A 17421-nucleotide genomic window follows, 5' to 3' on the forward strand; every position below is an offset into this window, starting at 1 on the left:
AAAGACAATCCAATTATAAAAAATTAGATATCCAATTAAAATTGGATTGTAATAGATTTGATAAGTTGGATGTTAATTTGATTGGATCGGATAGTGGACGGGACTGTGAAAATCCAATTAGGAACCGATTCAATCCAATCACAATTAAACTATATACATTTTTTAATACATATTAAATTATAAATAAATATATTTAATAGGATTGTTGTTGTTTTTGGATGCTATGTTAGAACTTTGGAGATGTTGTTGTGTTCATGTTATGTTACCATCTAAGTACTCTAGTTATTGGTTTTGAGATATTAGTTTTCACTACTACAAAAAAGACTTTTTAGGAGTCACTTTGTGAGCTCTAAAAAATTTTTTAGGACTCGCGGAGCGCAATCTTTCTATTTGAGAGCCTTAAAAAGTGAGATTTTTTAGGACTCGCGCTACAAACCCTAAAAGAATATTTTTAGGGCTCGCATTGCCAGTCTTGAAAAGTTTTATTTTTAATTTTTAAAAAATTAATTGGTAGTCAAACCTCCCGTCGGAGCTCCGACGATGACGGTGACGCCACCACCCCATGGTGGTGGTTCGGGAAAACGATGATTGGGCTTCGAAGCCCAAAGCTCGAGGAATGTCATGGTGGTGATGGATTCTCTTGGAGAGGCCTAAAATAGCTGGGTAGAGCCATGAATTATCGAATCTCTATGGATTCCGACGAACGTCGATTCCAATTCCGACAACCATTGAGTCCGATCCTCTAATGGGTTTCAAACCCCAAAGCACATGGAATGCAGTGGCGGTGGTCATTTGGCTTGGGGTGGCTCGAGGTGGTCGGAAAATGACCAAAAAGTTTCAGAAATCCACATAATCGTCGAACTTTGGAGGCTCCGTCGAGAGGGCTAGGGGCGTGTGCTGCTAGGGGCTCGCGGGGTTGGGGGTTTCGACGGTCGGGGAAGACGCTTGGGCGGCGTGTGTAGGCGGGGGGTGGTAGGAGAGTCGTCATTCGTGGTTGGAAGCAAGTTGCGAGAGAGAGAGAGAGAGAGAGAGAGAGAGAGAGAGAGAGAGAGAGAGAGAGAGAGAGAGAGAGAGAGAGAGAGAGAGAGAGAAATAGAATGAGCTGAGTATTTTTTTTTCTAATTTAATATATAATAAAACTTTTGTTAAAAAAAATTATTCAAACTTTTAGGACACACATAAATTTTTATGGCTCGTACTGTGTCTCATAATTTTTTTTTTAAAGACTCTCAATGAGTGTCCAAAACCTTTTGTTAAAATAAAATTCAAACTTTTAGGACACACATCAGTTTTTAGGGCTCGCATCGCGTGCCCTAAAAGAATTTCTTTAAGAACTTTCAATAAGTGTCCTAAAAAGTTCAAGAGTTGTTTTTAGGGCTTGCATCTAGGTGAGTGCCCTAAAAAAATGTCCTAAAAGCCTGTTTTTGTAGTATTGTTTAAATTTGAATGAAGGTGACTTAATATTTCAACGACGTATAATGTTGTAATTGTAAATACTTGATTGAATATTATTACTAAATAGTGTTTAGATTTTGTATATTTTTTTTATTTGTTAATTTCTTTAATATTAAAATTTACGTTCAAAGATAAAATAATCGATCCAATCCAATTACAAATCTAATTACAATTGGATTACTGGATTGAATTTTGAGACAAAATTGGATTGGATTGGATGATGATTTCCAACATCCAACCTTTAATTGGATTGGATTTGATTGGTTAAGGGTAAAAATGTTGGATCTTATCGGATGAGCACCCCTAATAAACCTTTTGTAAATTATAAATTTTTTTTTTTTTTGAATTCTGTGTTTCGTCAAATATTTAAAAATAGTCCTCTGAATCCAAATTCTGTCAATATATTTTTGCCCAAAAGCTTTATTTTGGGTGTCATTGACTTAAGAAATGTGTCCATCTTGGATAAGCATTGATCTATATGAGATTATATTTAAAAATATTTTGAATAAATTTAGGTTAAAAAAATTATTTGACAAAATATATGATCCAAAAATATATTTTTTTAAAATTTAAAGTCAATCACAGAATTGACAAAAATGACTAATTAGTTATTGTTTTGTTTACATTCTTATGACATAAATTATGTTTCGTCTTAAAAGAAAAATATATACTGTATTAGTTTGAATCTGATTAATCACTTACATCCTAATTTGATATTGCCTACGATCTAACCCTTGCGCTAATAATAATAATAATAAATTTTTTTTTTCTACATAATTCTACTTTTTCGTTCTCATCCTCAATGCTAGTACTATCGTAGTGTCAAATTTTGAGTAATTTAATAACACCCTTTGTGGAGACAAATTAGGCTCAAAAAGACCCAATTAACATGTTCCAATGGCCAATTCTACTAACTACTAGTACTAGTGTACTAGTACTAGAGACTATCAAAGATGATGAATTAATCTGTCTAATTAAGTAGTGCAACTAGACTTTATTTGTAAGTTGTTATTATTAGGGAGTTAATTAGATTTTTAGTGTGTGATGATCCGCAGCCTAGCTCCATGTGCAAACCCATCGTGGCATTTAATGTTCCATCAGCATAGGAAAATGCAGAAGAGAAGGTCAAGTTAGAGGAAAAACAATTTAATTAATTAAACAAAAACAAATAATTAATAAAATAGGCTTAACCTATGTCGGGTCAACTCTTTTCACTTCTTTATATATTAATTCTTAAATTTATAGTCACCATCTCCTAGAAGTGATTGGTCCTCGGTCACCTCAAAACATATTTCAACTATATATATGTATTTCTAAATTCTCATCAACGGCAAAATATTATTAATATTATTCTTGATCATTTTTTTTTTTAAATTATGAAACTAAATAATGTGCAAAATATATATCTCTTCTTCCGAATAAAATGTGGGCAGATAAGGAAAAAAATTTATTTTAACAATTTTTTTTTAACTTTAAAAAAATATTATAAATATTTAACGAAATATACTTTTAAAAGTTATTGAAAATAAATATTTATTATTTATATTAATATAAATTTAAATATTATAAAATATAATTATTATAATAATATTTAATACAAAATTAAATATTTTATAATTATATTAATATAAATTTAAATATTATAAAATATCATTATTATAATAATCTATAATACATAATCTTAATTTTTATTATTTATATTTATAAAGAAAAAATGATTTTATTAGTTAATGTATATATATATACATATATATTTATATTAAATATCAGTAAATATTATAAATATATTATATATAAATGTTGTGTACACAAATATTATGATTGTGTAACTGCATAAGAAATTATAATTAACATTTATCTACTATTAAGAATAAACAAGCTTCTTCTCCAATTATAAATATGTGATTTGAATAATATCACGAATGATTTATACATTAAATAGTGTAGTTTATATTCTAAAATGTTATCATATATTTTTTTTTTTGAAAAAACCATAAACAATGTTTTAGTTTAATCTTTCTTTTAATATGCTAGTATATATATATATATATATATATATATTAGGTAGAAACAACGTGTAATGCACGTTTGCTTAGTTTTAAAGTTGTAAACATTGTCTATAATTTTAATAAAAACCGGTTCATTGTTTTTTTAAATATATATATATAATAGAATAAATTATAGCTCTATAGTATATATAAATATTTATATCAATAATCTCTACATATATGACATATAAATACAACGTTGACATATATATTTACATGGCTACATAATATATATATATATATATAAATACAATAATATTTAAAAAGAAATTAATAATAGAAATAAAATAATGTAGAAAAAGTCATAGTGTAGACAATAGTATACATGCATCAACTATTTTTAGTTTCTAATGTATCTCACAATATCATTTGGTAAATTTGATAAAGAAAAAGACATCTAATCACTTGATATAAAACAAACTATCACACAAATTTATAAGATTAAAAAATGATATGTATGCATTTATTATTTTTAAATAAATATAATTTAATTATTATAAAATATCTTTAAAATAATATCATATTTTAATTAATTTTTTTGTTTAAATTTATGTTTGTTCTAGTTTTTGAATTTAGCAGTGACAATAATAGATTATATATTATATGTTTAATATAATATTAAGTTTAAGTTTAATTAAATTTTATTTAAGTTATAAAATACATGGTTTTATTATTTTTTAAATAATTATCATTGTAGAATATCTCAAAAATATTCAATTTAATTTGTTTAATTATTCATTTATTTAATTTATTTTAACTTTAAGTCATGTTTAAATATAAGAATATTCTCTTAAATATAAGAATATTTCGTTAGAGTTCACGAAAAAAAAATACAAATTGCTAAACTAAAAATTTTCATTATCTACACACTTTATTATATAGAAGAGAAATATAAAAAATTTTATTTATTTAAAATTTATATGATAATCATAAAAACTTAATAAATATATTTTTCAAATAAAATTAAACAAATGTCTATTGCACATTACTTGCCCTTTATATACAAATGATATGAGAATTAACACATAGATTTTATTTTTTTGACAAATAATATATAACTTCTATCTATGTACGTGAAATAATTGGAGCCAATATTTATATGAATTATGTCATCAAATTTCGTGTTACTAATTTTCATTTCTTGTTTAATTTGAACTGTGTTCTTACAAGAAAAACTAAGTAATTTCTTTGCATTAGTATATAATGAGAAGTCACGGGAGCTATCTAATTTTAGTTATCTATTAATTTTTTTGTTATAAAAGAAAAATACACTGTATATGAATTCTTTTGATCATCTACAGTGACACAAATTACTATGAGGACCTAAAGATGGTTCAAATGTATAATATATGTATATATATATGACGTAATTAAATAGATATGATAAAATGGTATTACTTTCTTTAATTACATATTGTCTAATTTAATTATAGGCTGAATTAGTATGAGTGTGCATGATGGTAGCATGAGAAATGGCTCCGGCGCCGCTTCCTCCCTACTCTACGCTGGGACCATTCTCTCTCTCTCTCTCTCTCTCTCGGTCTAATTATTAATGTGATCATTCCTTTTTAAATGTAACTAAATTTACGATCAATATCTAATTATCTAAACATCCATTTACTTTATTATACACATACATATACATATGAATAATTAATTTAATTAAAGCATGACAGCAACTTCTGCCTAATTCCTTCCATGAAATTCTAATTTATATAAATAGAAGAAAAAACGAAAACAAGAAACTAATTCATTAATTATTATTTAGCTAGCTAGAGACATGGCTTAAGTACATAGTTAGCACAGTAATTGTGTTGATCATATTTTATAATAAGCATAAGGCTTCAAGGTGGAATTGATTGTATACTTGCAATTGGTTATAATTAATATCATCAATTAGATTTAGATGCCCTCTTGTTTGTATTTGATCTATATATATATATATATATATAGTGTCAATATTGAAGAATATATTAAATTGACCTTGTATTTCAAATATTATGAGGATCTTGCCCTATTATCTTGCCAATTAAGATCAAAGTTATTATTATTAGTGAAAAAAATTATACTATTCATTCCTAAAAAACAAAAACCAATCAGTAAATTGGATCGCCATATATATATATATATATATATCATCACGTGATGCATAGTTTAGCACACAACACTAAAAACTTCCATTATAATAATAGCTTATCCATGTATTCAACTAATAAATACAGATTCTCTTCAGGCTTGTTAAATCTTTTGTCACCACTACAATTTGGTTTCTAAATGATTTGATATCTTCGTGGAAATTGATCAAATTATAAACTGACATAAAATTATCTAGATATGCAATAGTTTCAAATCTATATTAAATTATCCTTTCAAAAAAATCTATATTAAATTACAAAATCGCTTGATGTAATGTTATATAAATGACATTAATATATTTTTCTTTATCGAAAAAAAATATATATATATAAAACAATTAAAAAAAAAACTATAATGAAATACAATCAAATAACCATGAATGGAATAAATCGAGCACAATCAAAGAAATCTTTCTTTTGCTTTAATCACTAACCGTTGTACGATTTTATTATAAATGTTTCACATCAAAAGTAGAATATATTACTATATTTATAAAAGAATAATTAACATTTTTGCTCCCAAATTTATGACAATACCAAATCGTGTCCCCTAAAATATACAATATGTTAAAAACTACTCATGAAATATATCATTTACAGAAACTTAGCTCATCTGTTTCCTTTTTGTCGTTTAAATGCTCATATGACATCGTAGATTATGATAAATTAGCATATTGATCATCGAATTTTGACCATTACTAAATCATGCCCACTTTTATTAGAAAAATTAATTAAAAAATATATTTTTTGTATTAATTATTTAAAAAAATAATTCAAACCTAATAAATTAAAAAAAATTAAAAATTAAAATCAAAATAAAATTACGACAGTAACATTAAAAAGAAAAATGTTAAATCTTTGAAAAAAAAATCTTAGTATTAGTTTGAATTTATAATAATTTAATTTATAAAAAGTCAAAATTAAATGAAACTAAAACCTAAATACCAAACTAAATATACAATCTTTGTAAAAAAAAAACTAAATATACATTCAAATTCAATTACGTATCTTCTTTCTTCTTCTTTTTTGTTAAAAAATAAAATAAAATAAAATAAAATAAAAATCATAAGAAAATGAAACGATTGGAGCCGTGCAATTCAAAAGTACGTATTTATATTTAATTTGTTTATGTCATTCATACTTGATTTTTTAATATCTAGAGTGAATTTTTATTTGATATTTAAATTTTAATCTCATTCATATTTGTTAGATATTTATTTTTTATTTAAATCTAGAGTGAATTTTAAAGATTTTATTAGATTTTAAAATACTTTTATTTAATTTTTTAAGATTTCAACTAATTATTTTATAAGAATTAATAAAAAAATATTTTTTTTTAATTTTTTTTTTTTTTAATAAAAGAGGACACAATTTTGTAATAATCAAAGTTTAGGGGGTAAAAATACTAATTTTATACACACGGGATTGACGTGGCAATGCCACATCAAAGTTTAAACGAAAAAAATAGAACAGAAGCTAAAAATGCTGTAAGTTCGAAAGGCAAAAATACTAATTATTTTTTATAAAGTTCTTGAACTGCTTCAATCATTACTAATCTCATGAACCTTTATAATTATATGCTATTAATTAATAAAATCTAATTATTATTCAAACTAGCATAAAAAGAACCACTATAACTTTGATTTAAGATTAGTGACTACTAAACATGTTACAACATTATTAATAGTTATTAAAATTAATTAATTAATTACTACATTACACACAAATTAAATTACAATGTTTCACTGTAGGAAGTCAACTTATATTAGATCAAATGCAAATATATCTAATTATATAAATTTATTTATATGTTTGCTTACACTACCAGAATACTGAGATCTACTATATATATATGGATATAATATATAAACATATATGTTGATAGTGATCTCACTTTAATTATTAAATTATTATCCATACAAATTAATATATATGTAATAAATTAATAGTGATGGCTCTTTAATTATTAAATGATTTTTCATACAAATTCTGTTACTGACGAAACATTTGTACATGACACATAAATATATATAAATATATATTTATATATTGCCGTCTTAGCAGCGCCAACTGGAAATATTTATAAGTTATTATGAACAGTTTGAAAGTAAAATTAGTTTCAATCATTGAATTTTGTCTTCTCTGTTACAATAGAATTGTCCCATTCCATTAGACCAATTTTTTTCTTTTTTTTTTAAACATTAGAATTTAGTTTTTACCAAACAATAATACTAATAGTGGTATGCCCAACGCGTTTTAATTATTATCTTAATTTCAACGTACGTATCTTGAGATTAATCAATTAATTACAGGACAGCTTATTATGTCCTTTTCTTTTTACAATTAAAATTTAAATATTATTTATCAACCCAAGCCTAAAGGACTCCCGAAACCCTATCTTATACTATTTAATTATATGTATCATGTGTGTAAAAATTTACAGTTGATAATATACGGTGCTTTGCATGCAGTACTAGAAATAACTAGTTAAAATAAGTTATTTAGATTAAGCCCACCTCTATACACATTTTACGTTCATTAATGGTTTAATTAACTCGTATTAAATAATTAATTATCAACTATACGAATATGAAAAGGCCAAAATGACCATACCGTTTTTTGAGATTAACATTTACTTCAAAGGATAATATTGACATTTTACAAAAAAAAGGGCGAGTAATGTATACTTATACGCTAAAATTAAATACATATAATATAATATAATAATGTAGATGCCCAAAGTCATGGTGTGACGATTAAATTAACTATATAGTTTCGATTGTTTAAACAATTACTAATTGTGTTTATTTAATTAAGTGCACCAATATTTAAAGTCAGACTATAGATGTGTCCTTATATATGTATCTAATAATAATACATCGTTTAGACGGGGGAATTGACTTTGGTGCCTCAAAAGTAGCGTTTCCAAGCTATATAAGTACACAGAGAGAGAGAGAGAGAGAGAGAGAGAGAGAGAGAGAGAGAGAGAGAGAGAGAGAGAGAGAGAGAGAGAGATTCTGAAACTTTGTCTTCTTCAATGGGAAAAGGAAAAGACAAAGAGATCAATATGGAGATTGATTATTTGTCACTGAAAATTGATTCTAGAGAAGAAGATATATATGATGATGATGATGATGATGATGATGAAGAAGAAGAAGAAGATAATCAAGATGAAGAATCAAAAGAACAGGATGATGATGATGATGATGATGGTGATGGTGATCAAGATCATCATGGGAATAAGGTATTAGATCATGATCAAGTTCATCAACCAATTTTATTAGTGCAAGTGCATAGTAGCAAAGAAGCTGGTGAAGTAGAAGATGAGGCATCAGTAGTAGTTGAATCCTTGCAAGAGAATATCATGAAGCCAGAAGAGGTTAAGTATAATTTAAATTTAACTTAAACTTTTATCATCATATCATGTGCAGCATATATATAGTATATTAAACTTAATTATATGTATACACATGATAAATAGTATTCTTATATATGAATTCAGTTCTCCTCATTAAAACTTTCCATCATTTCAACTTGAACCATCTTTAATTTCTCTCTGCGTTTTATGTATATATATATATATATATGTGGTGTGTGTGTTGCCATAATTCTTGCATGCATACATGTACATATATATAGACCACATATACACATTCTTATATATATCTAGATTAAATAACAATTAAATTTCCTAATAACAGGCTTTTTCTATCTATATTTATATTTATATATATAGTCTTTTGAGATAATATGTTTGACAAATTTATAAGCTGTAGCTAATTATACATAGGATACAATCGTAAAATTGACAAAAAGTCCCATCATAATAAGCTAGTATATATATATATATACTTTTCTTATTAACTAGTTTCCATCTGGATCCTACATAATTCTCACTCTTTTGTGTTCTTTACAGTAGTGTTCTGTACATGAGACCATATATATGCTTTCAATTAATCGTTTATATTTCGTGTAATTTACATAATAGTTTATTAAGTTCCTTATAGGATTACTCATCATATAATTATATAATAAGGTTTTCAATATAACAATAGGATGTACTCATCATAAAAATTGACAATATACTTACTATTTAGACAAAAGTCTCATAAAGGGAGCAAATCCGTGACTACATTGGGCTTACAATGCGACAGTAATTGAGAAAATTGCCATGCATCCCTCCAAAAGAACCAATCAGAACCGTAGATCAAGAAAGAGAAAAAACAAATTACTTGTTTGATTCTTTATGCATGTGTAATGATTATAGATCAGAAATAATATATATGATATTAACTCTTAATTTTATCCCATCACTTTTGTTGTGAGCTTTTAATCTTATTGGATTATTTATTAGAGAAACATTGTTTTCTTAAAATTAAAACATATATGAAAGTCTGTCATTTGCAATTGTTTCAATCTCAATTTTTTCTTTATTTATTATTATTGTTATTTTGGTTAACTTGTTATTACTACAAGATTAATGATATTTCTTTGCTTTTTTTTTTTTACTGAAAAAGATCACTTTTGCTGGCGCATAGCACACAAAAAAACACCTTAATTTAGATATTAAATTTAAATGCATGCAAAATAATTTTGTATTTAGAGTGGATTTTGATTTTATATTGGTCTTTGGATTGTGTTTGGATATTGATTATGATATTTCATTGATTTAGATCGATTTATCTTTTCGAATTTACCTATAATAATAATTAAAGTCCCTATAACTTATTATAGAGACGTAAATATAATTCTTTGCAAACGAAATAATTGACAAATATAACTAAAGCTATGTATATATAAATGTGCACACACATATATATTATGTAATGTATGATATAATTTCAATAGATATGTAACTGATAAAACTCCCTTTTAATAGTTATCCATGCTGCAAATGGAGATGAACCGCATGAAAGAAGAAAACAATGTATTGAGGAAAGTTGTCGAAAAAACAATGAAAGATTACTATGATCTTCAAATTAAATTCGCCTCCATTCAACAAAATAACCCCAAAAAGCAGGTAAGTCCCCTATCAAATATTTAAGGTATTTGTATATATATAATATAATAATATTCAATCATAATTTTGATTACTTGTACAAAACAATTTTCCTACATGATGACAGATATAACATATATATATATATATTTGTGTATATATAGGATACGTTAGCCTTCCTTTCCCTACACGACATTCAACAAAATAGTTCAAATAAGGTCTCAGACAGTGAGAATCATAAGCGTAAATCTCCATCGCCGCCATCGACCCATGAGAGCGCCGCTGAAGAGAGTCATGAATTAGGGTTGTCACTGAGGCTACAGTCGAGCACTAATCATAAGGAAGAAGACCAACAACGTATAAATAACAGTAAGAAGAAAGAGGAAGATCAGAGTGGCAACAGCAACAAGCTGGAGGGTTTTGCAAGTTATAATAATAATAATAATAATAACAACTCGTTATTGGCAATGCAAAACAAGCTTCAAAGAACTGATAATCATCAAATTGCTGGGATAACTAGCCACGTCGGCAATGGTAACCCACCTAACAGAAAGGCTAGGGTTTCAGTGAGAGCAAGATGTGAAGCAGCCACTGTGAGTTTTTGCTAATATTTTGTTAAAATTTCTTGTATGTCTATATATATATTTCACAAAGAAATAATGGTTAAGATCTACACTTCATATTGGTTTTGATAAATATTATGTTATTGTGCGTAGATGAACGACGGTTGCCAATGGAGAAAATATGGTCAAAAAATATCCAAAGGAAACCCTTGCCCAAGAGCTTACTATCGATGCACTGTAGCTCCGGGATGTCCAGTAAGAAAACAGGTAATAATAAATATATATATTTATAAATAAACACTTGCATAAATGCGTATACATATGCTTAGTTATACACAAACACCGAGCATTTATATTATATATAGTAGTCCCTTTTTAATCATAATTAATGAATTATTATAATTGAGAATAGGATTCAAATCTCATCCAAATCTTTTCCAAACGATATGCAAAGAAACTTGGTCAAATTATGAAGAGAGTTCTTTGTATGTATTGTATATGACTAGCTTGTTGAATTGTCACAGGTCTTGCATATATGTATATTAAACTATATCTTTTATTAATCTCTGTGTAGGTGCAAAGGTGCTTAGAGGACATGTCCATACTCATAACAACATATGAAGGAACACACAACCATCCACTCCCAGTGGGTGCAACAGCCATGGCTTCAACCACATCTGCTGGGGCATCTTCTTATATGTTAGTAGATTCAAATAACCCTTACTCTAGTCACCATGGAAGTACCTCCAACTACTCTCATATGCTGATAAACCCTATGTCCCAATATAACTCAAACATTAGGACTCTTAACCCTAATGACCCTTCCAAAGGGATTGTTCTTGACCTCACAAATAACACCCCACAGTTCCCTTTGCCCACATCCTCATCCCATCATCAGCCAGCCAACAATTTTGCTTGGAACATTCCAAACAAGTTCGCAACATATAATCAAATGGGTAGTGTCGCCGAAAGCCTCGTATCGAGTGCTAGGCCGCCGGGATTAAACGACGGCGTTTGGCAAGGTGAGGAAAAGACGTCAATGGCTGAGAATGTGACCGCCATAGCTTCTGATCCCAAGTTTAGAGTTGCTGTGGCCGCTGCTATTACGTCTCTAATGAATAAAGAAAATCATGCAACTACAACTACTAATACGGCTGGATCATCAAGTACTTTTGAGCATCCTAAAGAAGGAGAGAATAGTGGAAATGGCTCTTCTAGCCATAATTGGGTGCTTGAAAATCTCTCCGCCAACGGTAAGGCAATTCGTCAAACACCTTGAGAGCAAGACAGAACATCATCAAATAAAATATAGTAAATTTCATAGTTAAAGAAAAATTGAAAGGTGATAAATACAGACATATGTATCATTGCTTCTATACGTTGTAGATTTCGAATAATATTTGGTTAATCATTTCATAGTGAAACTAAATTATAATATCGTAATGGCTTTCGTTTAATTTTGTTGTGGAATTAATGTACTTATAATTTTATCCTTAGTTTCTTTCCTTCATACCTCAAATTTAATAATTTAAATCAGTCGACACATTTTGGACAAGCACTTGACAGCTGCGATAAATAATTTTTTTTAAACTGCTTTCAAGGCAATATATGATAAACAATGTTCACATTGATGTTTATTTTCTTTAATTTAGTTTTTTTTTAAGGAATACATGAAAGTTTTATGTTGTTAATATATTCACATAGAAATAAGCAATAAACTAGAAGATAAATTAAAACAAATGTCTGGCAATAATTAAGTGACCTACATCAATTTTGAAAAAGAAACTATTTTTCACCCCGAACTATGATCTTTGTGGAGTTTCCCCACAAAATTTTTTGTATGAAAAAAATTCCTCTCAAACTATGGAAATCATTGAAATGTGCCTTTTCTTTTACATTATGTTTATTATTTGAGCGGTTTGTTGATGTGATTACAGACACATGCACAATTCACTGCAAGAAAGAAGGCTTTAAAAAAAAACATTTACCAGCGCATTTAGTGAAACGCGCCGGCAAAAACAAAGACTTTTGCCGGCGCAATTCGGGGTTGCGTCAGCAAAGGTCTATCGAATTTTTAAAAAATAGATCATACACTTTTGCCAGCACATTTCACCACCTGCAGTGGTACCAGTTGTACAACCGGGGGAGGTTGGGAACAGATGAGAGTCGTTGTATGAGTGGTTCAGGAAGCAGCAACCCCCAATCTTTAAGGGTGGACCGGATCCATTGAAAGCCGAGCAATGGCTAACCATGATTACTACAATTCTGGATTTCATGAGAGTAGAGGGGCATGATAGAGTGGCCTGTGCCACTTATATGTTGAGAGAGGATGTCCGCATCTGGTGGGAAGTGGCATCGCAGACCAGGGATGTTACTGCTTTGAGTTGGGAAGGTTTCAGAGACTTGTTCAGTCAAAAATACTACAATGTTGCCGTCAGGGCAACGAAAGTTAATGAGTTCGTGGGTTTGGTGCAGGGCAATATGACCGATACTGAATATGCCCTAAAATTTGACAGACTTGCGAAATTTGCACCAGATCTTGTGCCTACTGATGCTGCTAGGCAAGATAGATTTATCAGGGGGCTTAATGCTATGATAGCCCAGGATGTTAGGATTACAACGGTACCTGGAGGAACAACTTATGCCCAGGCTGTTGAGAAGGCTCTTACTGCTGAGGAAGCGGAGAACAAGATTTGGAAGGAGAGTGCGGTGAGACGCGAGGGCCGCAGAGTGGTGCCTCCTTATTCAGGGGCAGGTAGGGGCGGAGGCCCCGGTGACTTCAAGAGAAAGACTCATGACACTTTGACCGTTGTTGGTCCTGATAGGAGGGGTCGGGGTGGACAGGGTGGCCGTCAGGGTAGCGATGAGGCATGGCGGACCTATCCGGAGTGCCCGAGGTGTAGAAGACGCCATCTGGGCGAGTGTCGGGCCAAGGCTTGCTTTGTGTGCGGAATAGTGGGCATCTCAGGAAAGACTGCCCAACAGTGAAGAAAGGTGAAGCAGGAAAGGTGGATAGCTTGACTCCAGCTTGAGTATTCACCTTGACTCAGGCAGAGGCCGAGGCTAGTCCCTCGGTAGTGACAGGTCAGCTTTCTAGCATTGGCACTCTTTTTACTGTATTGATTGATTCTGGTGCTACACACTCCTTTGTTTCTAGTAAAGTGAGTGATAGATTGTGTAGACCTAGTGAATATCGGAATGCAGGGTTTGAGACTTTATTGCCTACAAGGGAACTGGTAGTTTCTAAGAGATTGATTAGGGCACTGCCAGTGATGGTTGATAGTAGAGAACTTTCGGTGGATCTGATTGAGTTAGATATGGAGGATTTTGATATGATCTTAGGGATGGATTGGTTGGTTAGGTATGGAGCTACTATTGACTACAGGAAGAAGATGGTGACTTTTGAGCCTGAGGGCGAGGATCCTTTTGTCTTTGTGGGTGCGATGTCTGGACCCCGCGTACCCATGATTTCAGCATTGAGAGCCAGAGACTTGTTACAGGATGGATGTATAGGTTTTCTGGCTAGTGTGGTGGATACTACCAGGGTTATGCCAGCAGGGTCGGGAGAGACCAGATTGGTGTGTGAGTTCTTAGACGTATTTCCTGAGGATCTACCAAGGTTGCCACCGCGCAGGGAGATTCAGTTTGAGATTGAGTTAGCACTGGGGATAGAACCAGTATCACGGGCACCATATAGGATGGCACCAGCAGAGTTGAAGGAATTGAAGATACAGTTGCAAGAACTTCTGGATTTGGGATTCATCAGGCCTAGTTATTCTCCGTGGGGCGCTCCAGTGTTGTTTGTTAAGAAGAAGGACAGGACTCTGAGGATGTGTATAGACTACAAAGAATTGAACAAGTTGACTATCAAGAATAAGTACCCTCTACCAAGGATTGATGACTTGTTCGATCAGCTGCAGGGAAAGATGATGTTCTCAAAGATTGATCTTCGATCTGGTTATCACCAGCTGAGGATCAAAGATGAGGATATACCGAAGACGGCCTTCCGAACACGGTATGGGCATTATGAGTTCTTGGTCATGTCTTTTGGTTTGACCAATGCCCCGGCAGCTTTTATGGATCTGATGAACAGGGTGTTCAGGGACTTCTTGGATCAGTTCGTCATTGTCTTCATCGATGACATCTTGGCATACTCCAGCTTAGAGGCAGAGCATGAGCAACGTCTGCGACAGGTTTTACAGAGGTTAAGGGAGCACCAGTTATACGCCAAGTTTAAGAAGTGTGAGTTTTGGAGAGGTGACTTTTCTTGGGCATATAGTTGGAGCAGAAGGGATTAAGGTGGATCCGTCCAAGGTAGAAGCAGTAAGAGATTGGCCGAGGCCAAGGAACGCCTCGGAGGTGCGGAGTTTCCTTGGGTTGGCAGGTTATTACAGACGGTTCGTAGATGGGTTCTCAAAGATTTCTTCACCGATGACAGAGTTGACGAGGAAGAATCAGAAGTTTGTTTGGTCAGAGAAGTGTGAGAACAATTTTCAAGAGTTGAAGCGACGGCTTATCTCTGCACCTGTGCTGAGTCTTCCTTCGGAGGAAGGAAAGTTTGTAGTCTATTGTGATGCATCGAGGATGGGTTTAGGCTATGTGTTGATGCAGGATGAGAAAGTTATAGCTTATGCATCGCGGCAGCTGAAGGAGTATGAGCAGTGGTATCCTACTCATGACTTGGAATTAGCAGCAGTGGTATTCGCACTGAAGGTGTGGCGACATTACCTGTATGGGGAAAAATGCGAGATATACACTGACCATAAGAGTTTGAAATACTTCTTCACTCAGAAGGATCTGAACATGAGGCAAAGGCGTTGGTTGGAGCTGGTTAAGGATTATGACTGCGATATTCTTTATCACCCTAGGAAGGCCAATGTGGTGGCAGATACGTTGAGTAGGAGGGGCCCAGGACAATTGTATAGTTCCACCCAGATCTCGAGGGAGTTAGCTGATGAGATGGCCAGGGCAAGGATAGAATTGGTGGTAGGCCAGTTAGCTAATATTACCTTCCAGTCGACCCTGATAGAGCGGGTCAAGGAGGGTCAGTTGGTGGACGCGCGGTTGCAGGAGTTCAGGCAACATGTCTTAGCGGGGACAGCTAAGGATTATTCTATTTCTGAGACTAGTATGCTTCGATATCAGGGACGGATTTGTGTTCTGGCAGATGAGGGGATCAGACGAGAGATACTGGATGAGTCTCACACTATGCCATACTCGCTTCATATGGGTACCACAAAGATGTATCAAAATCTACGGACATTATATTGGTGGCCCGGGATGAAGAAGGATGTGGTAGAGTATGTGGCTAGATGTTTGACATGTCAGCAGGTAAAGGCTGAGCATCAGCGACCGGCGGGATTGCTTTAGCCTTTGGGTATCCCAGAGTGGAAGTGGGAGGACATTACAATGGATTTTGTGGGAGGACTACCCAGAACAGTGGGACTTTGTGACTCGGTGTGGGTGATAGTGGACAGATACACCAAGTCAGCTCATTTTCTGCCAGTGAAGTCGACGTACTCAGTAGAACAGTATGCAGAGTTGTATGTGAGGGAGATAGTTCATCTCCATGGGGTTCCAAAGTCTATTGTATCTGATCGAGACCCTATCTTTACCTCTAAGTTTTGGGGAGCTCTGCAGAGAGCCATGGGGACTCAGTTGAAGTTTAGCACAACTTTTCATCCTCAGACTGACGGACAGTCTGAGAGGACGATTCAGGTGTTGGAGGACATGCTTAGGGCGTGTGTGATTGACTTCAAGGGATCTTGGAGTAAGTATCTTCCGTTGATCGAATTCTCATATAATAACAGTTATCAGTCTACGATTGGAGTGGCTCCTTACGAGATGTTATATAGAAGGAAGTGCAGATCACCCATTCATTGGGATGAGATGGGTGAGAGAAGGTATTTGGGGCCAGACATGGTTCAAAAGACTAATGAAGCTATTGAGAAGATTTGAGCCAGAATGCTCGCTTCGCAGAGTAGACAGAAAAGCTACGTTGATCCTAAGCATAGGAACGTGGAGTTCCAGGTTGGGACCACATATTTCTCCACAGACTTGTTCTTCTTCGTGTAGTTCTGGTCGCCCTCACCATTCCCCTTCCTCTTGTTGTTTCCCACTTGGTTATTATGGGTAACAGGTTGAGACGTAGCTGCAACATCTGCCACCGCTCCAACGGGTTGGATAGGGGCCTGGCTGGTTCCTGCAACATCAGATCGCGC

At 32.2% G+C, this 17421-nt stretch overlaps 1 protein-coding gene across 1 annotated transcript; it reads left to right on the top strand.

Annotated features, from left to right (window-relative positions):
* Positions 1–8616: 8616 nt before the first annotated feature.
* Positions 8617–12657, top strand: LOC133782077 (probable WRKY transcription factor 9). The gene is made up of 5 exons (XM_062221256.1): positions 8617–9017; positions 10518–10658; positions 10802–11230; positions 11354–11467; positions 11775–12657. The coding sequence occupies exons 1-5, from the start codon at positions 8676–8678 to the stop codon at positions 12477–12479; spliced, it is 1731 nt and encodes a 576-aa protein (XP_062077240.1). The 5' UTR covers positions 8617–8675; the 3' UTR covers positions 12480–12657.
* Positions 12658–17421: the final 4764 nt, after the last annotated feature.

Source organism: Humulus lupulus, chromosome 6 (assembly GCF_963169125.1).
Source record: "Humulus lupulus chromosome 6, drHumLupu1.1, whole genome shotgun sequence".
Taxonomy (NCBI): Eukaryota; Viridiplantae; Streptophyta; class Magnoliopsida; order Rosales; family Cannabaceae; genus Humulus; species Humulus lupulus.